The sequence below is a fragment of the Monodon monoceros genome, unplaced genomic scaffold (assembly GCF_005190385.1).
Source record: "Monodon monoceros isolate NGI ecotype Baffin Bay Population unplaced genomic scaffold, NGI_Narwhal_1 Super_Scaffold_2, whole genome shotgun sequence".
NCBI classification, from domain to species: Eukaryota; Metazoa; Chordata; class Mammalia; order Artiodactyla; family Monodontidae; genus Monodon; species Monodon monoceros.
This window is the reverse complement of record NW_021703776.1, coordinates 81,714,309-81,737,600: the sequence shown is the minus strand read 5'-3', so window position 1 is coordinate 81,737,600 and position 23,292 is coordinate 81,714,309. Positions and strand designations below refer to the sequence as shown.

The following is a 23,292-nucleotide window of genomic DNA, read 5'->3' as shown; positions in this document are numbered from 1 at the left end:
TTTAATATAAGTATAGCATAGTGTTGGATGCTCAGTGGACAGTTAGCTCCTGCCAGGATACTAGATCTGGCTGAACCCCTCCATGGGGTCTTGGGAAGACCACTTCACTGAGCCTCACGTTTTTCATCTGCAAAATGAAAGAGTTGGATCAGATGAACTCTCAGATCCCTCGGAGCCTGGCAAGGACTTACGACACTCCTTGATGGTCGGAAGCGCTAAGAATAATAACGTGTATGTGCAGCTCTTGACATTCGTCAAACCTCTTTCAAGTAACTTACTTCACTAGTTACCTCACCTTTTGTTTAATATCTTCCGTCACAATGACAGTCAAGCTTCAGAAAAACAAATGATGAATTACCGGAAGCAGAAGCCAAGGTGTGATGGGCCGGGGAGTGGACACACACGTGCAGAGAGGCCCCGGTTCAGCGTGGCCGCAGCAGCTCCCACCTGCTCGCGATGTTAGGGACACACTGCCCAGGGCTGGGGCCAGGTGCCAGGAACTCACTCCCCATGCCAGCCCCATGCCAGGGCGGCAATGGCAGAACTGCCAGTGAGCTCGGTGGTCTTGTCACAGACACCCCGCTCCAGGGTCCCTCCCCCAGCTGGCTCAGGTTTCTAGGCTGCAGGTCAGTGGTGATGTAAACTTTCCGAACCACTTCCTAAATATGCCCTCAGTCTTGGGAGGGTTCTTTTTGTTAGCTGGAAGTTAAACAGGGCAGTATCTCCCAGCATTTTAGGACTGCAGATATAACGCCCTTTTTCCTTTCTTCAGTGTACGGAAGGAGAAGGAGCCTAGGGCATCCCAGCACGATCTCACCCTGGCCTGGGGTCCTCAGGCCCACCTCTGTACCTTTGAGGGGGAGAACTGTTGCCTCCCCACCTCACCCCCAAGCTGCCCTTCCGGGTACTTTGGTGCCTTAGCCTCCCCAGTGGCTCTGGGCTGAGGTCCAGCTGCACCTAAGGAAGGGGAAGCCAGTGCTGTGGGTACAGGGCCTGCCTGCAGGTAACCGGGTGAGGCTGAAGCCTGCAAGGGGCCCTGGGGATTTGCCAAGAGGCCCAAGTCTCCAGCAGGGAGCCTGGGCAGCCCTCACCCTGAGGACGGAGTTGGGGTCAGAGCTGGAGGACTTGGGGGCGGGGTGGAAACAGGGGAACAGATGATTCCTCTCCAAGCACCCCCTCATAGCGTCACAGAGTGCGTGAGTGGGGCAGGAGGGAGCACAGCCTGTGGGAGCCAGCAGGGTCTCAAGGCCTGGGAGCAGGGTGGGGAGGTGACACTCCCAGTGGTACCCGTGGACGGATTAGGCAAGTGGGAGGCTATGCCTGGGGGTGGAGGGAGGCTTGGGGAGGTGAGGTGGGCATGGGGCTACCACTCCTGTGACTGGGCCCTCCCCCTTGTCTCCCCGCCTCCCAACATCCAGGCCTTCAGTCCAAGGAGGAGGTGGAGGCCCCATTCACCTCTCTCCACTGCCCTCTGTCCCACTGCCCACTGTGACATGGCAGGAGGCAAGAGGCAGGGGCTGGCAGGCAGGGAGGGAGGGGGGCTCTTTCCAAACTTGGGAAAGTTGATCCCCAATGACCCTCCCTCCCTGGATGGGCACATCATCCCCTTCCCGCCTTCAGTTCCCTCGGAGCACCCTGGGGACTGAGAAGCACCCACAGTAGCCACTCCCCAGGCCACACCATGCAATGACCAGGGTAGGGGGCCTGCCCTGACACCCTGGGCCCAAACTGGCCCCACCAGTGCCCTGCGTCCCTCTGCTCAAGCCCCGGGCAAGAGGCAGGAGTGGGTTGGGGTGAAGGCCGGGGTTTGTTGTGGCTGTGATAATGTCAGGGCCTGCCTTCTCCCAGGCAGGAGAAAAGTGCAGTCTGCACATTGCTTACATTTTTCTTATGCAGCCAGGCTGGGAAATGGTTGGAACTAAAAGCGTGGGAGGGTGGACAGACTGTTCTCAAAGACAGGATTTTGGTGCCACCTGTGCCCCTGGGGGTGAGGGGAAGGGCATCTCTGTGGGGATCCAGTGCAGAGGATGCTGTGGGCATGGGCACAAGGAGTTGCTGTGGTCTTGGCATAGATGTTTCCTGGACCAGTGATCTCCACCCACCACCCTAATCCACGCTCCACGCTCACCCATGCACCAACCCTGCATGACCAGAACCTCATCCTCACTGGAGATGCAAAAGCGATCAATAACTGGGTGACACATGGCAAAGCTATCAATCTATTTAAGCCCTGGAGGCCAGAGCTGGGATAAGGAGGGGTGAGGGAGAAGAGTCATGATGCCGGCACCGGGGTCCCGCTTCCTCCCATGGACCCCATCCTTGGATGTGGATGGCCGGCAGGCGTGGGAGTGAGACCCAGGTTTGGGGCTCTGCCTCCCGCAGGACTTCTCATCTAATCTCCAGCGTGCTCCTTCTCCTCTGACCTCATCCCCCTCCTCCTCAATGTTTAGGGCACAGGTGAATGATTCCTTGACTCTGTGAAGCCTGTAGCTGCCCCTGGCAATCCACTTGGTGCTTTCCCCAAGTCCCAGGCCCCGCATCATCTCAACTAGCCTAGAACAGCTGCCCTTTGTTCTCCTTTTCACCCTTTTCTGACCCTGTTCCCAGATGCTTTGCCTCCGGGTCTTTTCTTCCCTAAATGTACACTGGAGAGGAAAGACTCCAGGTGGTCAGAACAGACTCGGGAAGGGGGGTTTGTGATGGTTCCCCAGGACCCTGGACCCTCCCTCCTCAGATCAGCATCGGCCTTTGTCCTCACAGCACCTTGGTCTAGTCTCCTCGGAGTGTCTGAGTGGGAAACTCCTGGTTCTCCCTTCCCCTCCACCAGGTGAGATTTTCTCCCCATTTCATCTGCTCTGAAGACCTACCTAAGACCTACCTGTCCCCGCTCCTTGCCCCCCGCTTCCCCGCCCCCCCTCTCCTGGGCACGGTGACCATGTGACAGCACCACAGCCAGCCAGAAGCTGCTCTGTTTCTATCGAGCACCTGGCTGCTCTTCCCCCAGCTAGTCTGTTGACTGACTATTAATTTTGAGTTTGTGTTCTTTAGAACATGATTCCATTTTCTACCAGCCTTTCTCTCCATTTCTGGCTTTAGAAGTGTGTGAGTGTGTGTGTGTTTAGATTTCTACAGGGTGTCCTTTCAAATAAAGAAATAGTGATCTTCCAGAGTAGGACAGCTGGATTCAGGACAGAAGGAAGCTTTTGTTTGGGTGATGCGTCTCATGGCAGATACCAGTCCAGGGTGGGACCGTGGCTCAGGTGAGGGGGACTACGGTGGAGAAAGCCCAGGGCCCGGGCAACAGGAGGACTGGCTTCTTCTCCAGCTCAGAGACCATCACAGGATCTGCTCTCAAGCTTTCTGTGCTTTGGTTTCCTCATCTGTCACCTGGAGATGTGACACCACCAGCCTGACCCAACCCCCAGACTGTGGAGTGGAGATAATGCTCCATCCAGGATGGCCTGCTCACTGTTTCAAAAACCTCCTAGTTCACCTCACCCTCAGCACTTTCTCCCGTGCAATATTCCCTCCTCAGAATGTCCCCTCTAGGCCCCCTCCCTTCCTAAATCCTAACTCCTTCAGAGACCCAGGCAAGTCCTTTTTCCTCTGTGAAATTGTCCCTGATTACTCCAGCTATAGCGTTGGGTCTCTTCTTGCAACTTCTCTAAACATAGTTGGCATTACCAACGAGAATGTAATTGCTTTATATTGGGGATTCTCAACCTCAGTGCTATGGACATTTTGAGCTGGATAATTCTTTGTTGTAAGGGGTTAGCCTGTGCATTTTAGGATTTCAGCAGCATCCCTGGTCCCTACCCACTGGATGCCCATAGCACCCCTCTGGTTGTGACAACCAAAAAAACCAATTGCATAAGTATTATTCCAGAACATGCAGGAGCATCCCTAACCAAAAAATGTCTTCAGACATCTCAAAATGAACCCTGGGGACAAAACTGTCCCCAGCTGGGAACCATTTCTTTATATTGTTATTTAGTTTTTAATATTTCATTTTCCAGGCTAGATTCCTTTGTGTGCCCTTATGTGCCTAGCACACTATTACACACCTCAAGTGCTCCATAATTATCTGTTGAACAAATCAATGCACACTTTACAAACGTTAAACGTGAAGGAGAAGTTTTATGATAGCTGCCTTTTGGCCTAAGTTACGCTTTTATGGGTTGGAGATACTCATATTTGCTTCTAAAAGGTCAGTCCACTTTCTTCCCACCATCAGATCTTGAGGAACAACTGTTGGCAAGGAACTTTGCTCTGTCAACTGCAGAAGCTTTGTTATAATAAATGGAACCCACAATAAAAATATTTCCACGCTAAACTCCACTTATTTCAAGTGATACTTAGATCAAAATCTGAATCACAAAATAATCTGAACTATTTTTGAAGTCCCCTGCGATGGGCTACGTACCTTGTATTAGATTCTCCGCTAATGGTGTCAGGTTCTGTACGAGGGAAGAGAAGATGAGTTACTAGGAAGATATTTAAAGCCTCAGGTGTTGGAGGAAACAGGCCCAGGGCCCTTCCTGGGTCCCACCAATCATTGCTGTCTGCCTGTGGACAAGCTGCTTACCCTGCCTGAGCCTCAGTTTCCCTGCCTGAAAAATAATAAATAATGGGAAGTAGGATTAATGAGAAAAGTATGCCAAGTGTCTGTCCTAGTGTCTGATGCATATATACTCAATTAATTTTGGTCTTTGATTTGCTCTTATAGTTATCCTTGCTTTTTCCCCCCTCCTACATTGTAGGTAACTCTAGGGCAAGAGCTGTATCTAATTCCTCTTTGCACCCCTCTAACACCCAAGCACAGCACCTTGCCCATAGGTGTTCCATACATTTTTTATTTTTTGGCTGCACCGCACTGGCATGCGGGATCTTAGTTCCCTGACCAGGGATTGAACCGAACTCATGCCCCTTGTAGTGGAAGTGCAGGGTCTTACCACTGGACTGCCAGGGAAGTCACATTCCATACATTTTTTTTAAAGATTTTTTTTGATGTGGACCATTTTTAAAGTCTTTATTGAATTTGTTACAATATTGCTTCTGTTTATGTTTTAGTTTTTTGGCCGTGAGGCATGTGGGATCGACCAGGGATTGAACCCGCACCCCCTACATTGGAAGGCAAAGTCTTAACCACTGGACGGCCAGGGAAATCCCTCATTCCATACATTTTTAAAAATGTAATTTAAAAAATTTTATTTATTTTTGGCTGCGTTGGGTCTTCGTTGCTGTGTGCGGGCTTCCTCTAGTTGTGGTGAGCAGGGGCTACTCTTTGTTGCTGAGCGCAGGCTTCTCATTGTGGTGGCTTCTCTTGTTGGGAGCACGGGCTCTAGGCGTGCAGGCTTCAGTAGTTGTGGCACAGGGGCTCAGTAGTTTTGGCACACGGGCTTAGTTGCTCCGCGGCATGTGGGATCTTCCCGGACCAGGGCTCGAACCCGTGTCTCCTGCACTGGCAGGCGGATTCTTAACCACTGCGCCACCAGGGAAGCCCTCATTCCATACGTTTTTGATGAATGGACTATGCACCTGACTTCAGGAAGTCTGGAAGGTAAGGAAGTGCAGACACACTAGCACCCGGACTGACCACCATCCCTCAATCTTATAGCCCCATGTTAATTGCATCTTAATCCTATAAATGTATTTGATTCATAAATTTCAAACTGGAAAGGACTTCCTACAAGATCAAATCTAATACTCTCATTTCTAAGATGAGGAGGCCCCGTGAGGATACATAACTCTTTCACGTACAAAAAGCCAAAACAGTCCATTGTCCTGTGGCTTTAGGAAAATTAAGTAGTTTTTCTTTAGTTCCCATTTCTTCAAATAGTTCCTCTGGACCAGAGTCTCTCAATATCAACTACTGACATTGGGACTGGATAATTCTTTGTTGTGAAGGGCTGTCTCATGCACTGTAGGAGTTTAGCAGCATCTCTGGCCTCTACTCACCAGACACCAGTAATATACTCCCTCCCCCCCCTTAGTTATGACGTTCAGAAATGTCCCCAGACATCACAAATGTCCTGAGGACCACGGTCTAGAAATTACTACAGGTAAAATCCCTTCATATGACACACTGAGGCCCTCAGGTTATGTGATTGTTTTAATGAATAGTTTGCTGGTAAATCTCATCTGTAGCCAACAAGCTCTGGAGAAAAGACAGAGCCACTCTGTAAGTGAGACCAGGTCTCAGTCACTGCCAGGGCCCACTCACCATGTATGTGTGTGTCATTTATTTTTCATATTCTGCCTACCTCCAGGGATCTTTGAAGTGGACCCTGACTCATTTATTTCTCAGAACAACTGGCTATGTTCTGTGTGTTGCCCAGGAGTCTGGGCTGTGTGGAGAGGGGTCCTCCCCTGTCAGAACCCTTCGCACATTGTACTCCCACTGCCTGTTTGTCTTTCTGCCCCAGGGGACGTTAAGGCCCACGGCAGCAGAGACAATGACCATCTTGTTCAGCATGCACTCCCAGTTGGCACATAGGAGGTGCCCAATGAGCATTTATTGAATGAATATGTAATAGAAATTATAATACATTGCATTTAGTTGTGGGTCAAAAGCGTAGAACTTAGCCACAGCTTACTTAGCTTAAAATAATCATTACTTCTGTTTATTAAGAGCCTACCGTGAGCCAGGAAGTTTACCTGTGTTATCTCACTAATGGCAAAGCAACCTTATGAGATACATATTGTAACTCCATTTGAAAGATGAGGAAACTGAGGCTCAGAGAGAGATTGTGACTTTGGTAATTATATAAGAATTATATATAATATAATATATGTAAGAAACACACATTTGGACCAAGGCCCACCTAACTGCCAATCCCAGTCATCTTTGATATACTACCTCTCCTGTTTACAGTCATAAACCTGTGTTTTGGCTCTTTCTGTGTCTAGAATGATCAGTTCACAAATAGGGACCAGAAAAATGACTTCATCACTGCGTACAATTTAGATTAGTCTTAGTCTGCCCTTGCCTCTTTGCGATACCTGCAGGAACATGGTAATAATCTTTTTTTTTTTTTTTTTTTTTTTTTTTTTTTAGCGGTACGCGGGCCTCTCACTGTTGTGGCCTCTCCCGTTGCGGAGCACAGGCTCCGGACGCGCAGGCTCAGCGGCCATGGCTCACGGCCCCAGCCGCTCCGCGGCATGTAGGGATATTCCCGGTCCGGGGCACGAACCCGTGTCCCCTGCATTGGCAGGCGGACTCTCAACCACTGCGCCACCAGGGAAGCCCAGAAGTTGATTTATTTAGAGAGAAACACACTCCACAGACAGAGTGTGGGCCATCTCAGAAGGTGACAGTGGCCTCAATATATGACTTTTGAGGAAACACAAACATTCAGGCTGTAGCAAAAATAATTGTCTATAATGGCATTCACGTGTGGCTGAGCTGTTAGAGAAATTGTTTTGATCTCGAATCCGGGGAGTGGGTGTGTACATGTATAGGAAAAGGTACCAGGCAGGATAAAATCCAAGATCTTACCATTGCGTAAATTCAGTTTCCTTTGTGAAATAGTTGCTGAAAAGTCTGATCCTTAACTCTGCCTCCTTAAAATGCATCTTAGTCCACAGTCGTTTAGTGTTTACCATTTGCTCCCTCAGATTGTCAGATTTTTGTGAAAAAAAAAATATATAGTATGAGAATTGTCAACTGTTTATTTTCTATCTATTCTGTCTCCTTAAAGAAATTGCCCGAGGGCAAGGACTCTTACTTGCCAACTCTGCTAGGTGCTCAATCACTGTTGCTAGTCATAACAATTATGAAAGAGGAAAAAGTATGCTTTCTAGTCAGTAGATGAAGAAGTTTGAGCACCTGTGTGCTCAACCCCACTCCCTGGTTATGGGGTACCCCAGGCAAGGGAAGAGAAGGCCCTTTTCCTTAAGGAGACTGCAGTCTTATTTGTTCTTTCCTCACGTGGTGGCAGGTAAGGGCTAAGGAAAATCTGTTTTCCTCCTGTCTAAAGGAGTGTGTCGAGCAGGCAAAGGGGGCAGTAGGCAAAGGAAGATGGATAATCTCCCCGCCTATCTTGCCCTAGCAAGGTAGGTCTGCAGCTGGCCGGTAGGAGGTGATTCAAAGGACCGTGCCTTCGTTCGCAAGAGGCAGAGGCGCCCACACAAGACGCGAAGAAAACTCTGGCCTCTGATAATACTCTGCGCTCCTTTCTGGTTTTCCTTAGAAGGGGCCAGGAGAAACTGGAAGGTCTGGACGGCGGGAAAGGGTGGAGGGCCTCTGCAGTTCCACTTCCGTCTCCCAGTATCCTGTGGCTGATCCGGGGATGGGAGAGACGGGCTGAATCTGGGCAGCCGCGTAGAGTGGCCGGTGGGAGAGCGTTGCCAGCGCGGAAAGCCCAGCGGACTCCCTCCCGGGAGCGACCAGGTCCCCGGCACTCGAGTCCCGCCCCCGGCACGCAGGCCCCGCCTCGGCGGCCCCGCCCCTTCCCCGGACCAGACTGGGCTGCGCTCACTCCCTAGCCCGGGCCGGGGAGCCTCTAGGCGGAGGGGCTCCCGCCCACCCGCCCTGAGCCGCGGCGTCCGCATGGAGGAGCCGCGCGCTCCGCCAGCCGGGTCGGGGCCGCTTCCACCGCCGCTGCAGGGAGGCGGAGCCGCCGATGTTCCGGAGCCCGGAGCCCGGCAGCACCCGGGACACGAGACGGCGGCGCAGCGGTACAGCGCCCGCCTGCTGCAGGCCGGCTACGAGCCTGAGAGGTGACGCCCAGGGCAGAGCGCGCGGGGCGCATCCGGGGCGGGCGCGGCGGCTCTGGGAACCAGGCAGCGCTGCGGGGGAGGGGAAGAGTAGGTCCCACCACCCATGCCTTCTTACCGCCTCAAGCTCTCACTTCCTGAAACCGGGCTCAGACGCCCCGCACCCAGCTTTGGTTGGGGGATGCAGGCAGGCAGTGTGGAAAAGGTTCAGTGCTGTGTTGCACCGGGGAGCAGGTCGGAAGAACGATCCCTAAAATTTTAGTCCTGGATCTGACCTCAACGACACACCTGAGCCAAGTGGCTCCAACTCCTGGGATTCAAACCGAGCCTATTGGAGTCCATGTCCAACTTTGCTTACTCCTCCTTAGCCGTTTCCTCCTAGAACTATCTTCAGAGTCTTCCTGGCAGGTGTAGGTGTCCAGATGGAGGGCCTCCTCGGAGTCGAGTGAGGACACCGTCCCCCCCTCACCATTCACTGAGGTCTGATGAGGTGGCCAGTGCAGCTCACCCCAGGGTCTCTCCTAAGATTCAAAACCCCCTCTGCCCTTACCCTGCTGGGGTCTGTTAGGGTCACTGGAGGAAGAGTGGAGGTGTTGATCTGGGCCCCCGGGGACTGACTGAAAAGGAGACAGTGGCTAATCTCTGGATTGTATCGCAGCTTGAAATGCAATCCCACTGTCCTTCCGGTCCAGAGGATTTGGACTTCTTTCCCTGTCCCATCTGTTGGTGCTCAGCAGCTTGGGGAAGTGACCTGGAAGCTGGGTTTGGGGGGGTGGGGTGGGCGGTGGTCTGGGGGAATTAGCCCTGCAGCTCTGCCCAGGGGTTGGCCTCTTATGTAAGAACTTTTAACGGCTTAAGGGGCTGCTGGGTGAAGGCTGGCCCCTCCTGCCCCCGCAGGCTGGCTCTCTAGAATTGACAGTGGTTCTGGCAACTGTATCCTTCCTCCCATCCTAGAAATCCAGCTACTGGGGCTCAGGGTCCAGGACAGTAGAGAGAAGCTACAGGAGGTGAGAGAGTGTGCTGGGGCACACGGGACCTTGATGGAAGCAGTGCCTTGGTTGGAGAAGGTATTGCAAAAGTATCATTTCAGAACACCAGGAGCATCCCTTCTCCAGATTGTACTTCTGCACCTGTACTATCCCCACACCCCCACCAGACTCTGAAGAGTCTGTGTAAAACCTGAGACCCAGCCACGTGGTGTAATGAGATTCAAAACCTGCTGGCTAGACCTCCATCTGCCATCACTAGCCTAAAGCTGTGGGAAGAGGACAGGGTTCCATGAGAAGTCTAGGTCTGAGGCCAGAGTTATTGCTCTCTGGCTTGAACTTGGGCAAGCTATGTCCCCTAACCCAGGTCAACAATGTTATTAGCGCTCCCCCACCCCACCTCTCCCCTCGGAAGTGTTTTGAAATCTTGTCCCTTCAAATAGCCCCGGACTAGAAAGAGACCTCTGGGCTCCCTGCCCGGTTATGGGTGCCCCCCCTGTCCTAAGGAAGGGGCTTGAAGGGGCTTGGGTCTGTTCTGTTCCGTTGCCCTCGCAGCTGCTAGGTGTGGAGCCTCAGGGGACCAACAGCCCTTCCTCGAGCTGAGGAGGCCACTGGTTGCCTGGTGTCTCCTCCCCATGGAGGAAGCAGCGGGGGGGAAGATCAGGAAGAGGGAGGAGGAAAGCTGGGGGGGGATTAACAGTTTCTGGAAGAGGACAGCCTAACCCAGGGCTGAGCTCAGCAGCTTAGAGTAACGAGGAGCCCTGACACAGGTCAAAGCAGGAGGAGACGGGTGTGGGGCTGTGAGGTCTGTGGCCGCCAGGAAGAGGACTCTCCCCACAACTCAGCCTGGCAGCCTCCTCCTCTGGTTCTGAGTTCTACGCTGGGGCAGGTGTCATGCTGAGGTCAACTGAGATGGCAGAACCCAGCTGCTGTCCTGGGCCCCAGCCCTGGTGGAACCCTGAATAGAATAGTACCCTAGTTGCAGGAGATAGTGACCCAGGGCAGGTCCCTCAGAGACCCAGGGAGACCACAGGGGCAGCCCGTGTGCTGTGCCTGCAATGCTATCCTAGCCCCATCCTTCTATGGCTAGAAAGGTGCCCAGGACAGCCCTGAGTGGCCAGGTGCTTTCTGTGGCTGGTCTCACTGCTCTGCCTCCAGGTGGCCAGTAGGAGGTCCTAGTGCTGGTCCCCTCAGGATAACCCTCCTCCCCATATGGCTCAGGCCCTCCGGATGAGTCCGTGAGTGCTGAGGGATCAAGTACGTCCCAGGCATCCCTAGCAAGTTGGCCCCAATCCCCACTCAGCAAAGAACCCCAGCAGGCCCTCTCCCCCCTTCTCAACACCAGAGGGCCTCCAGAGGCCCCCATCAGGAGGCTCCTTGGGGCTCCCTGGGTGGAGAGGGAAGCTTGGGCACCTGTGATTTCTCTGGTCCCTACAGTAAGAAAGAGGGCACTGTGGGCATCTGCGAGCCCCTGCAGCACTCTCGGCCTCACAGGCCTCGACACCCCCGCTCCGTGGGAAGCCCCCCTCCCCTCTGCACGCAGATGGAACAGGCTGTGTTTTCCTGGCAGCGTCCCCGGGCGTCACTGGGGGGCTGGGCATCCCAGGGAGTTTCCCTTGGGCCTGGCTGCCACCACACTGGTGAGGGGTAAACAAACCCAGCCTCGAGGGCTGGGGATGGAAGGAGTACCACAGACAGCCACCTTGCCAGAGAGAGGACTGTGTCCCTGGCCCAGCTTTCCCTCACTTCACCAAGAAATGAGCCGTAGGGACCATAGGAGGACAGAGGGAGGAGAGCGAGGCATTTGGGCCTGGGGCAGAGGGTGTGGGGGAGGGGTGGAAATCACTTTCTGGCTTCTGGTCAGGCAGTAGCGTCAGTAGTTCTGGCCACGCAAAGCGGGAGGGTCTGCCCGCTGACACCCCACCTCCTCCCATGTGAATCAACTTGCTACCTAATCTTACTACCTTACCACCTTCTTACTACCTTCATGTAGAAATCTGGGTCTTGCTGGGCCCAGGGCCACCAAATGTCTGCTTTGGGAAATTCTCAAAACTTCCCTAGCCTCTGCCCTAATTTATATTATACATACTTGCCTAGGCCAGGCCTGTGATCCTCCCTCACCTTCCCACTACGCTACCCTCCCAAATAAAAGCAAACTTTCCCCTCTGGGGTTAAAACCTACGGTATCCACACTACTTTTTGATCTGGGGATGAGACAGGACGTAAGACTGAAGCATTGGATCAGGGGTAGTACCTGTCTCCAACCCCTCCTGAACTGTAGGTTTTGCATCTGTAAAGCAGGGGTGGGGTGGGACACCTAATAATTGGCAATTAATAGATTGTAGAGTAAATGTGATCATTTATGAAAAACTCCTGTAAACTGCAGAGGGCTCCAAGGCCACCCAAAGGTCAGGGATTGTCATTGTCACCCGTAGGACTGATGCCCGGTTGTGGGGAGCACGGGCGGGTGCACTGCCCGGAGGGTACAACCTCAAACTGCTGCGTTGGGGAGCTGTCAGCCCAAACCAGTTCCTCAGGGCTCCAGGCCCTGGTTAAAGTCTGAGCCTTAGTCTTGGGAAAGGTAAACCATGTGAGAGGTAACCCTGGGGCTGGGGAGTAGGGCCAGGGGAGACTCAGGCCGGCGGGGTCGGACGGCTTGGGGTGGCCCAGGATGCTGGCGGGCCTGGGGGAGGCGCTGCGGGGAGCCTAGGAGGCGGGACGTGGGGCGGTGGAGGGGGCGTGTCCCGGCCTGGCTCAGCCCCCTCCTCCCGTTGGGTCCACACGTCCTCCCCCGCCCCGGTCCCGAGTGGCCGCTGTGCCACTGCAGGCGGTCCTGGGCGTGCGCGCGGCGGCGGCGGCTGGGCCGGGCTCCGCGGGGCTCTTTGTGCTGTTCCGGGCGGAGGAGGCGGCGGGCTCCCGGAGGAGGGGCGGGAGGGGAGGGCGGCGCCCTGGGCCCGCCCCGCCGCTGCCGCAGCCCCCGCCCCCGGCCCTCCCTGCCCGCGGCGGCAGCGTGGCCGTGGCGCGGCGTCAGCAGTAGCAGCAGCGGCAGCAGCGGTAGCGGGGTGGCCCGCGCGGGTGTTTATGTCGGGTCGCGGTGTCTTCTGGCAGCATGGCGGACTACCTGATCAGCGGCGGCACCGGTTACGTGCCCGAGGATGGGCTCACTGCGCAGCAGCTGTTCGCCAACGCCGACGGCCTCACCTACAAGTAAGCGCTGGGGGCCTCGGCCCTACCTGGGTGCGCGCACTAACGCGCCGTGATCCCCCCCCCGCCCTTCCCGGCCCCGGCCCTGCACGTGCACAGCTCCCCCCTTGGTGACGCCCGCGTCCCCGGCCCGATTAGAGCGACTTGGGCGGGGGGGGGGGGGGGGGGGGAGGGCTGGGCAAGGGAAGGAAGGCGGCCCGCGCCGAGAGCAGACGGACGTGGCACAGCGACATCGCGGCCCTCGGTGCCATGCCCCGTTTCTGGCTAGATCCGGGTCCGGCCTGCCCGCTTCCTCCTCTCACTGGCATCTTGGCCGCATGGAGGGGCCTTGGGGCGTGTGGGAACGCGAGATGTGGGAGTAATGGAGACTTTTCCCAGACCTTGGTCCACGACACCCTCTCAACTCCCAGCGTCACCACGAGGGCAGAGGGGGCCCTGGAGCCCAGCTAAGGCAGCTGCTTGGGTGTTGCCCCCAGGAGATGCCCAGCTGGGCAGTTGGGATGGCTCTTTTTTTCCACTGTCCAGTCCAGCCGTCTTTCCACTTGTGCCCCTGGCTGCCTACAAGTTAGTACTGGTGCCCCCCGGGCATGAGTATTCTTTGACTATCACCCACCCAAGCCCACCTCACCCAGGATTTTTGAGGAGGACAAGACCTATCCATTTGCCTCTGGCGTAACGTGCTTTTCCGTGGGCCCTGGGCCCGTTGTCCTGTTGGCTGCAGGCCTGGTACTAGCTCTTCTGTTGGCTGCAGGACTGTGATGCCAGGAAAGAGCATCAGGACCTGGGACTGGGGTGGAGTGAGGATGCTGGTGAGCCAAGAGCATCCCTGCCCCGTCTCCTGCCAGTTCCTGCCTTTGCCTGTAAGCACTCCTGCTTGGCAGGCGGTTTCCCTGGACACCAGGATACCCAGTCACTCCTGAGGAGTGTCTCCTCTTCCTTGTCAGAGTAGCTGGGGTGTGGGCCAGGTGAGGGGTGTATATAATACCTAGAAAATGCCGAGAGGCCCAGACTCCAGCATTTCTTCCCTGCCTCTAAGTGAGCCACAGAGGCCTCTTCACTGTACAGAAGAAGGGCTGCCAAGGGACAGGGGCAGTGAAGATTTATTTCTTTGGTGGTCTTTGATGAGAGGGGATAAAGTATCTATGATATAGTTTCCGTGGAGTCTCCTAGGGAAATTGTTCTAGGCCTTGGGGCAAATTAAAGACCCCACCCCTCCCGTCCACCCCGTAGCTTTTCCTTCCTGCCCTGGGGTGCCCGATGGCTTTGCTTAGTCTGGTTGGGGGTGTTCCTGAACACCATGCGGCATTTGCTTTTGGTTGTGTCTGTCTAGGCCCTGTGATTTCAGGGAAATTGAACCCGTCAGGGCTCCTGGGCAGTGACACTGTGCTTTGCCTTACCCATGCAGGCCTGCATTCCCTTTCCGCGCTAGTGTTGGCCACTGCCATGCTTTGGCTGGGCCCCCAGCGTCCTGGTCCTAACTATAAGGCCCCTTCCTCCCCTTTCCCATCACAGGCCATGTCTGTTGGCTGCTCCCGTCCAACTGGGCAAACCTTTAGCAATGCCTGCTCTGTCAGAACATGCCCCGCACTCAGCCCCCTGGGGTCCCTCTGTGCTGTTCTGAACCGTGTGTGACTCAGCAGCCCTGGCACTGGGCCGTGCAGCTTGTCCTGTGCTGTGTGGTGTTCATGCCATGCTGCCCTACTAAACTGTTCTCAGGTATATTCTGTGTTTATTTATTGTCTCCCCCTCTCAAGATCGAGAAGTTTTCAAGGGCAGGCACCATATCTGCTGTGTGCAGCATTATGGGAGCGTCTAGGTTCCTAGACGAACTCTGAGCCCTGAAGGCAATGGACATTTGGGGCCCACTGCCTTGGTGGCGCCCTAGGACCACAGAGCTTACGCCGCCTTTGGCTCTAGCTCTCTGGGCTAAAGTCGACAAGATGCTAGCGAGGGGCGTGAGGGTGGTTCAGTCCTGACATGGCTCGGGGCTCAGAGGCTCTGCCCGTCTCCCCACCCCCATGCTGCTTCCCCTGGCGTGGCAGGCCCTGCCCTTTTCAGGGACCCCTCCTCACCCAGGAACAGTCACTTTCCTCTCTTCACAGCGATTTCCTGATTCTCCCAGGATTCATAGACTTCACAGCTGATGAGGTGGTGAGTACCTCTTCCACTGATGGGGTAGAGGGGCTGTGTATGTGGTGCCAGAGGCTGATCTCTTGCTCAAGGGCAGGGTGTGGGAGAGACTTTTTCTTTCTTTCTTTCTTCCTTTCTTCCTTCCTTTCTTCCTTTCTGTGTTGGGTCTTCATTGCTGTGCGTGCGGGCTTTCCCTAATCGCGGCAAGCAGGGGCTACTCTTCGTTGTGGTACGTGGGCTTCTCATTGCGGTGGCTTCTCTTGTTGCAGAGCAGAAGCTCTAGGCGTGCGGGCTTCAGTAGTTGTGGCACGTGGGCTTGAGTAGTTGTGGCTCGCAGGCTCTAGAGCGCAGGCTCAGTAGTTGTGGTGCACGGGCTTAGTTGCTCTGTGGCATGTAGGAGGATCTTCCCGGACCGGGGCTTGAACCCGTGTCTCCTGCACTGGCAGGCAGATTCTTAACCACTGCGCCACCAGGGAAGCCCGACTTTTCTTTTTTTAAAAAGCTACACCTTGCCCCTTTTGCGGCTTGTGGGATCTTAGTTCCCCAACCAGGGATTGAACCCGGACCCTCAGCAGTGAGAGCGCAGAGTCCTAACCACTGGACCACCAGGGAATTCCCGGGAGAGACTTTTCTTGGGAATGTGGTGGATGTAACCTTCAGTGCTGTCAGAGAAACTGGCACAGTCAGTGGATTATGCCTAATGGGTTAGAGGCAGCTATGGGGATTTGGGGATATCCTGAGAGGTGGGCCTGCCCTGAGGCCAGAGGGCTCACTGACAGAGCCTGAGGTGAGGTTCAAAAAGGCCCAGAGAGGGGCTTCCCTGGTGGCGCAGTGGTTGGGGGTCCGCCTGCCAATGCAGGGGACGCGGGTCCGTGCCCTGGTCCGGGAGGATCCCACGTGCCGCAGAGCGGCTGGGCCCGTGAGCCATGGCCACTGAGCCTGCGAGTCCGGAGCCTGTGCTTTGCAACGGGAGAGGCCACAGCAGTGAGAGGCCCACGTACCGGTGGGGGGGGAAGGCCCAGGGAGGAGGTGGGCATGCACGTGGGTGTGGCTGCTTTATTACTTACTGGATTTTGTCTGAAGTGCTGAGCAAAGACATCATAGAAGCCAGTAAGATTATGGAGACTTTGGAAGAGGTGGACAGACTTGTTTGTGGATCCATGATATATAAGAACTGGCAAGAGGGTTTGAAGAAGTTAGATGGTGGGGCTTCCTCGGTGGCACAGTGGTTAAGAATCTGCCTGCCAGTGCAGGGGACACAGATTCGAGCCCTGGTCCGGGAGGATCCCACATGCCGCGGAGCAACTAAGCCCGTGCGCCACAACTACTGAGCCCGTGCACCACAACTACTGAGCCTGTGCGCCACAACTGCTGAGGCCCATGTGCCTAGATCCTGTGCTCTGCAACAAGAGAAGCCACCGCAATGAGAAGCCCGCACACTGCAACAAAGAGCAGCCCCTGCTCACCACAACTAGAGAAAGCCTGTACACGGCAACGAAGACTCAACACAGCCAAAAATAAATAAATAAAATTAAAAACATTAAAAAAAAGAAAAAGAGATGAGGTTTAAAAAAAAAAAAGAAGAAGTTAGGTTGTGGACAAATACAAGGAAACAGTGCCTCCCTTAACTGGAGGGGCTCAGCAATAAACCAGGTGAATGACCAATGTCCTTTACACAATTAACATATGACAAACCTATAGGAGCCCAGGGGCTAATACTGATGGGTGTAAGTCATTTCATGGAAAAGTTAGACTATTCTATCATAAATTAATACACATTAAAAAAAAAGTTTTTCTGTTGCTGTTATCATTGATATGTATTCAGGTCTGATTCTCATGAAATGGCAGAGGGCCCGAGTGTCCCTGGATCACTTATACGTTGGGGAAGCTCATGTCCAGCCTGTGTAGCCAGTGCTGACCCAGACAGATTTTTCAGGGGGAAATGAGGACTATTCTGGATATATTCCCCTTGTGACAGCAACCAGGAAACCTTCTTGGTTTGGCTGTTCAGTTTCTGAGCACCCTGGCTTTGTGCCAGATCCTGGGCAGGATGCAAGGAAGAGAGGGATGGGAGAAGCCCCCCTGACCGTCAAGGGTCTCCCTGTCCTATGGCCTATGTCAGGAGGCTGTGGCTCTTCTCCTGTGCTAGGATCAGAGAGGAAAAGGGGCAGTTTTCTAGACTGCAGGGCCAGGGCTCTCAGCCAGGGTCTGGGAATGGACCACAGGGGCCTTTGTGTCTCCAAAAAATTATATAGCAAAGTCTGTGTCTGAGAGTTTTGAGGGCTAGGATCCACAGCTGTTGGCCTGAATCTCAGAGGAATCTGTGATCTGGCCTTGGCTGCCACTCACAGGCAAATGCTTCCTGAAAATCCTTGCAGTCCTGAGCTCTCCCTTGAGCTGCAGACCCAAAGTCACCTATTCCCCTGGATTGGATGTCTAATAGACTGCTTCCCACACCTCCACATTCCTAGTGCCCAGCATCTCCCGCCTGGACCTGTCAGCAGCCTCCCTGGTGGTCTCTCTGTTTCAGGCCTGGTCACCTAGAATCCCATCTCCACATCGGAACCCGAGTGACCTCTTTAAATCAGATCATGTCTCTCCTCCGCCTGAGGTCCTCCAGTGGATTCTCATCTCAAAATTGAATGCAAGCTCCTTTCAAGGCTGCATATCCTTGACCTGCCCCCTGCCTCTGAGCCCTCAGCTCCTGCCTCTTTCCCTTCCCTCCACTCTACTAGCTTTTTCTTTCTTAAACGCACCTCAGGGAGAATTGGAATCAGAGGCGGGGTTTCACACACAGCTCCCTCAGCCTGAAACAACAGTCCCTCTTTGGGGACTTTCACTTGATTAGTTTTCATCTGTCGCCTCCCAAGAAAGAGGTTTCCCTAATCCCCACATTCTTTCTCCAGTGGTCACTTTGCCTCGTTTGTTTCCTTTGGAGCCATCATCCCAACTGGAATCACCGTGTGCACGTTTCGTGTGTGTCATTTTTCCTTCCGAGTATAAGCTCTGGAAGAGGTAGCAGAGACCTCATGCACCTTGCTCACTGCTGTATGCCCAGGGCCTGTCCTGGTGCCAGGTACATATAGCAGCTCAGTAAATGTCTGTCGAATGAATGATAAAACTTTTCACAGAGCCTGTGTCTCCATCTTCAGGACCTGACTTCAGCCCTGACTCGGAAGATCACGCTGAAGACGCCACTCATCTCCTCCCCCATGGACACTGTGACAGAGGCTGACATGGCCATCGCAATGGCTGTGAGTTGAGCACCTGGGTGGGGACCCCAGGGCCAAGAGGACCAAGTGGGGTGGGCGTCAGGAGGAATTGGAATCAGAGGCGGGGTTTGCAGAGTGAGGAGGGTTGGCCCCCTGGCTCTGACCATTCTTCCCTTCAACCCCAGCTGATGGGCGGTATCGGTTTCATTCACCACAACTGCACTCCAGAGTTCCAGGCCAACGAGGTGCGAAAGGTCAAGGCGAGTACCAGGCCCATCATGAGAAAGAAGATGCCCTCTGGCAGCCTCCGCCTCACAGGCCCTCCCAACCTCCCATTGCCAGCTCTGCGGGCCGGTGCGCTCCCTGGCTGGTGGCTGTGGGGTGTTGTCTGCCCTTCTCCACAGTGGGAGCGCAGGGCTCAGCCCTCGTTTCCCCACTGGCCTCTTGCTCCATGGCGGGCCCTGGCTCCCCTGTGGCACAGCCAGGAGACCCTCGGCCCCCTGTGGCCAGACTGTACACACCTCCAGCTTTCTTCCAGCCTTTTCCTTCCCCTGTCTCTGCCCGCAGAAGTTTGAACAGGGCTTCATCACGGACCCTGTGGTGCTGAGCCCCTCGCACACCGTGGGTGACGTGCTAGAGGCCAAGATCCGGCATGGCTTCTCTGGCATCCCCATCACTGAGACGGGCACCATGGGCAGCAAGCTGGTGGGCATTGTCACCTCCCGAGACATCGACTTCCTTGCCGAGAAGGACCACACCACCCTCCTCAGTGAGGTACCCGCAGGGCAGGGAGAGCATGGCTGGGGCAGAGAGGACCGCACATCCCGGGGCCTCAGGCCGGTGCCTGTGACCAGGGACCAGAGGGAGGCCGGGCTCCCTTCTCTCTCACCTGCCAACCTGCAGGCAAATGTTCCTTGCCCCACAGGTGATGACACCGCGGAATGAGCTGGTGGTGGCTCCAGCGGGTGTGACATTGAAAGAGGCAAACGAGATCCTGCAGCGTAGCAAGAAAGGTACCAGGGAGGGGGCGGAAAATGCAAGACCCCCCCTCCCCCAGCCCGGCTCCCTGTACCCCAGAGCCCCCTGTTCCTTCACAGCCTTGCAGGTTGTCCCTGCAACTAGGCTGGGCCTCAGGGAAGGTTTGAATGATGTCAGGCTGGAGCGTGACTTCTGAGGTCTTTTTCCTGGCTCAGGAAAGCCCATCCCTTATTTGGCATCTTCACAGTATATTTCCCAAAACGACTAGTCCTGTGAAACACTCATCATGAAAAAAGGGCTCCGTGTTCTTCTTACAAGTCTGAAAAATGCTGCTTTTCTGTATTCCCCATCTTGCATAAAGAATTGTACGTTACTTTATCAAAGGCTCTGAGAAGTCTTGTGGTTAAATTTATTTGACATTGAGGCTGTTGACATAATATTCATTAGGTCCCTGTGGGACCCACTGGGAAATGCTCCCCTGGCCCGTACTGGATTGTTTTCTGGGGTGGTGTTGGGCAGGACACACGTTCCTCCCTGCAGGATAGCCTCGTGTTTGTGCCCTAGCTAGGAGTTTTTTGACCACTGTGGCCTGTGGCCCTTCAGGGGAAAGGCTGCCAGTGCTCAGGGGCTGCCCACTGAGCCCGGCCAGGCCACAGGGCAGGAAGAGCTCCAGGAACTGGGTTTCTTTGCTTCCTGTTCCTTGGGCAGAGAGCCAGGTCCCTAGGAGCGCTTCCTGGGTGGGTGCTGCCACCTAGTGGTTGGTTTGGGTACTGCAGTGGAATCTCTGGCCTGGTCCGTTTTCGTTCTCACTATCCCCCTACCCCACCCTCAGAAGCCTGCTCCTTCGATTCACCCCTGCGTTCCTTGTCAGGGAAGCTGCCCATTGTCAACGATCGAGACGAGCTAGTGGCCATCATTGCGCGCACTGACCTGAAGAAGAACCGGGACTACCCTCTGGCCTCCAAGGATTCCCACAAGCAGCTGCTGTGCGGGGCGGCCGTGGGCACCCGTGAGGATGACAAATACCGCCTGGACCTGCTCACCCAGGCGGGCGCCGACGCCATAGTGCTGGTACGGACCCTGCCCTGGAGCAGGGGCTGTCCCGTAGAGTTGAGGCTTACGGAGACCAGGTTCACCTCTAATTAAGCCCGGGGTCAGAATTGAGAGGGTCGCTGGTACTCTGACAGCTCAGAACAAACTGTGGACCCCTCTGGGGCCCCTTCGCACTCATAACTTGGCCCTAATAGTTACCACTCACATTCAGTGAGCACCTTCCACTGGCCAGGCGCTGCACTAAGGCGTTTATGCAGGTGAACTCAGCTAGTCCTCACAACAGCCCCCTGAGGCACAATCACCATGCCCACTTGTCAGAGGGGGAAACTGAGGCTCAACAGGTTAAGTAATTCCGTTTGGTTCGTGAGTTGGTGGGAAGTGGATACGACCGCAGGCACCATCTCTTTGCTGTGAGAACCAGTCCATATTGTGGGTATGAAAAGGCTTTGTCTGCTGTGAGACTATATGTTAGGGGTGCTTAACCTTTGGGGGAAGGCAGGCCCCTTTGAGACTCGGCCGAGAACTGTCCATTGTCTTCCCAGAAAAAGACAAAGGTGTATTCTCATATATCTTTGATACAGTTTCAGGATTTGTCCACTTAAGACCCCCTCCCTCAGTGAGGATTCTCCGCCTCCAAGCCTAAGCTTTCCCGTCCCCCTTCTCACAGGACTCATCCCAAGGGAACTCTGTGTATCAGATCGCCATGGTGCACTACGTCAGGCAGAAGTACCCCCGCCTCCAGGTGATTGGGGGGAATGGTGAGTGCTGGCCCTTGCCCCTCACTGTGTAACCTTTCTCTGTCCTTTGGCATTCCCTGGTGATGGCATCGCTCTTGGCATGGAGGGGCAGGGAGCTGAATGAATGGGCTTTGGTCACAGTAGGTGAAGGGGAGGTGTAGACTGGGGTCCCAGGAAGCCCCCGGGCAGGGCAGGGGCAACCCATCCTCACACTGTTCCTCCTCTCCCACTCCCCCTCCCCGCCAGTGGTGACAGCAGCTCAGGCCAAGAACCTGATTGATGCTGGTGTGGACGGGCTACGTGTGGGCATGGGCTGCGGCTCCATCTGCATCACCCAAGAAGGTGGGTGTCAGTAGGAGAGTGAGTGACTGCCACTTAGAACGCCCCAGTCACCCTCCACAGGCCCTGGGGCCTCAGTCTCGCTCCACAGATGCACGCAGCGTGCTCACTCAGCCAGGCCCCTTTCTGGGATGGTGGGTTCAGGGGTGGCCCAGGCTCAGACTCTGCCTGTCTAGCCCACTGACTTGGGGGAGGCAGGTGTAAGATGAGGTTACCGTGAGTTTGGGGTGTGTGCCAGTCTGCTTCTCAGATTCTGGTCAAGGAAGCCCAGTCTGCAGGCCCAAGACTGGTGTATCTGGCCCCTTGGTCATGTCTGGTCATGTCTCCCAAACGCTGAATGACCCATTTGGTCTTCTCTGCCCAAAACATCTTCCCACTTTGGTCTCTAAGCCTCTGCTTTTAACTGTCTACCTTCGCATTAGCTGACCCCTGAGGTGAGATGTGGGCCTTCTCCACAAATTAACAAATGTTAATTGAGGACCTACTGTGTGTCAGGCGTTGTTCTAAACCTTGGGGTGCAATAAGAACAAAACAAACAAAGGTACCACCAGAGAAGTCTTCTTTTCTCCTTTATCCAGCCTTGCATCCATCCTTAGATAAGTGCTGGTTCCTTAGAATTCTCACTTAGAAATGTAACACTTAAGGACCTTGGACAATTAAACTTAAAGAAATGCAAGCCAATATCCCAAAGGAGGCTGTGAGTACCTAACTCTAGTAACTTTGTAAGGGAACTAGTACCTGGAGAGAGGTGAGGCTGAGGCCAGTACTGATGCTGCCGCCGGAGTCCCCGTAGTGCTCTTGTAGGTGGGGTGGTCCAGGTTCCTGGAGTGCGTTCACCTCGTGTTATTTGCCACTTATTTTTTTGCCACATTAACATCCAGCCCTGTCCCTTCTCCCAAGTGGAGGCAGGGCACAAGGAGAAAGGGGCCTGTACTGCACCTGGCTCCCCTTGCTCTTGACACCTTTATCTTGTGTACTGTCCCCAGTGATGGCCTGTGGTCGGCCCCAGGGCACTGCCGTGTACAAGGTGGCTGAGTACGCCCGGCGCTTCGGGGTGCCAGTCATAGCCGATGGTGGCATCCAGACCGTGGGGCATGTGGTCAAGGCCCTGGCCCTTGGTGCCTCCACAGGTGAGGGGGCAGGTCTGCCGGGGATCGGGCAGGCCGGTGGGGGGGCGGTGGGAGGGCCATGGGGCTAGAGGCGCTGACCCCCCGACCACTGCAGTGATGATGGGCTCCCTGCTCGCTGCCACCACGGAGGCCCCCGGCGAGTACTTCTTCTCGGATGGTGTGAGGCTCAAGAAGTACCGGGGCATGGGCTCGCTGGACGCCATGGAGAAGTGCAGCGGCAGCCAGAAACGCTACTTCAGGTGCTACTTCAGGCAGATCAGCTCCCAGCCCTTCAGGTCCACCCGAGCCTCTGACTGCCCAAGGTGGCACCCAGTCTCCATATTACAGTTCTGGAACCCCAGGCACAGGGCCCAAGTTGCAGACCTGGGGTGGTGCCGGGGCCACCTGACTCGGAATCCATGCTTATTTATGCTGTAGCCCAGGGAGTGGCGGCTTTGGGGGTCCTTCTGGGTGGTAGCCCCTCTGCTGGTACCCTTGAGAGGTGGGGTGGGGTCCCCTGAGCCATGGGTGGCGGGGCTCAGTCTTCCCGCCTTCCGTGCAGCGAGGGAGATAAGGTGAAGATCGCGCAGGGTGTCTCGGGCTCCATCCAGGACAAAGGCTCCATTCAGAAGTTCGTGCCCTACCTCATAGCGGGGATCCAGCATGGCTGCCAGGATATCGGTGCCCGTAGCCTGTCTGTCCTGCGGTGAGTGCTATGACTAGAGGGGCAGCGGGTGGGGGGCATCAGGGAGGCTCCTGGTGCCCCCGTATTTCCCATTTCCTTTCTCTCTCTCTCTCTCTCTCTCTCTCTCTCTCTCTCTCTCTC

At 55.0% G+C, this 23,292-nt stretch overlaps 1 protein-coding gene across 11 annotated transcripts in view; it reads left to right on the top strand.

Annotated features, from left to right (window-relative positions):
* The window catches only part of IMPDH1 (inosine monophosphate dehydrogenase 1), a 32,785-nt gene that overhangs the window by 5,661 nt on the left and 3,832 nt on the right, over window positions 1-23,292 (top strand). For 2 of the 11 annotated variants that reach the window (XM_029234136.1, XM_029234130.1), the window contains exons 1-11: window positions 13,185-15,059; window positions 18,191-18,292; window positions 18,436-18,510; window positions 18,818-19,024; window positions 19,176-19,263; window positions 20,100-20,299; window positions 20,949-21,039; window positions 21,265-21,360; window positions 22,344-22,487; window positions 22,582-22,726; window positions 23,029-23,172. In XM_029234136.1, the coding sequence (XP_029089969.1) occupies window positions 14,886-15,059; window positions 18,191-18,292; window positions 18,436-18,510; window positions 18,818-19,024; window positions 19,176-19,263; window positions 20,100-20,299; window positions 20,949-21,039; window positions 21,265-21,360; window positions 22,344-22,487; window positions 22,582-22,726; window positions 23,029-23,172 (1,466 nt within the window). In that variant the 5' untranslated portion in view covers window positions 13,185-14,885. Of the gene's footprint in view, window positions 1-12,694; window positions 12,912-13,184; window positions 15,060-16,428; window positions 16,692-17,944; window positions 18,293-18,435; window positions 18,511-18,817; window positions 19,025-19,175; window positions 19,264-20,099; window positions 20,300-20,948; window positions 21,040-21,264; window positions 21,361-22,343; window positions 22,488-22,581; window positions 22,727-23,028; window positions 23,173-23,292 lie in introns of those variants that run through there. The other 9 variants (XM_029234133.1, XM_029234134.1, XM_029234131.1 and 6 more) reach the window with 9 other exon arrangements.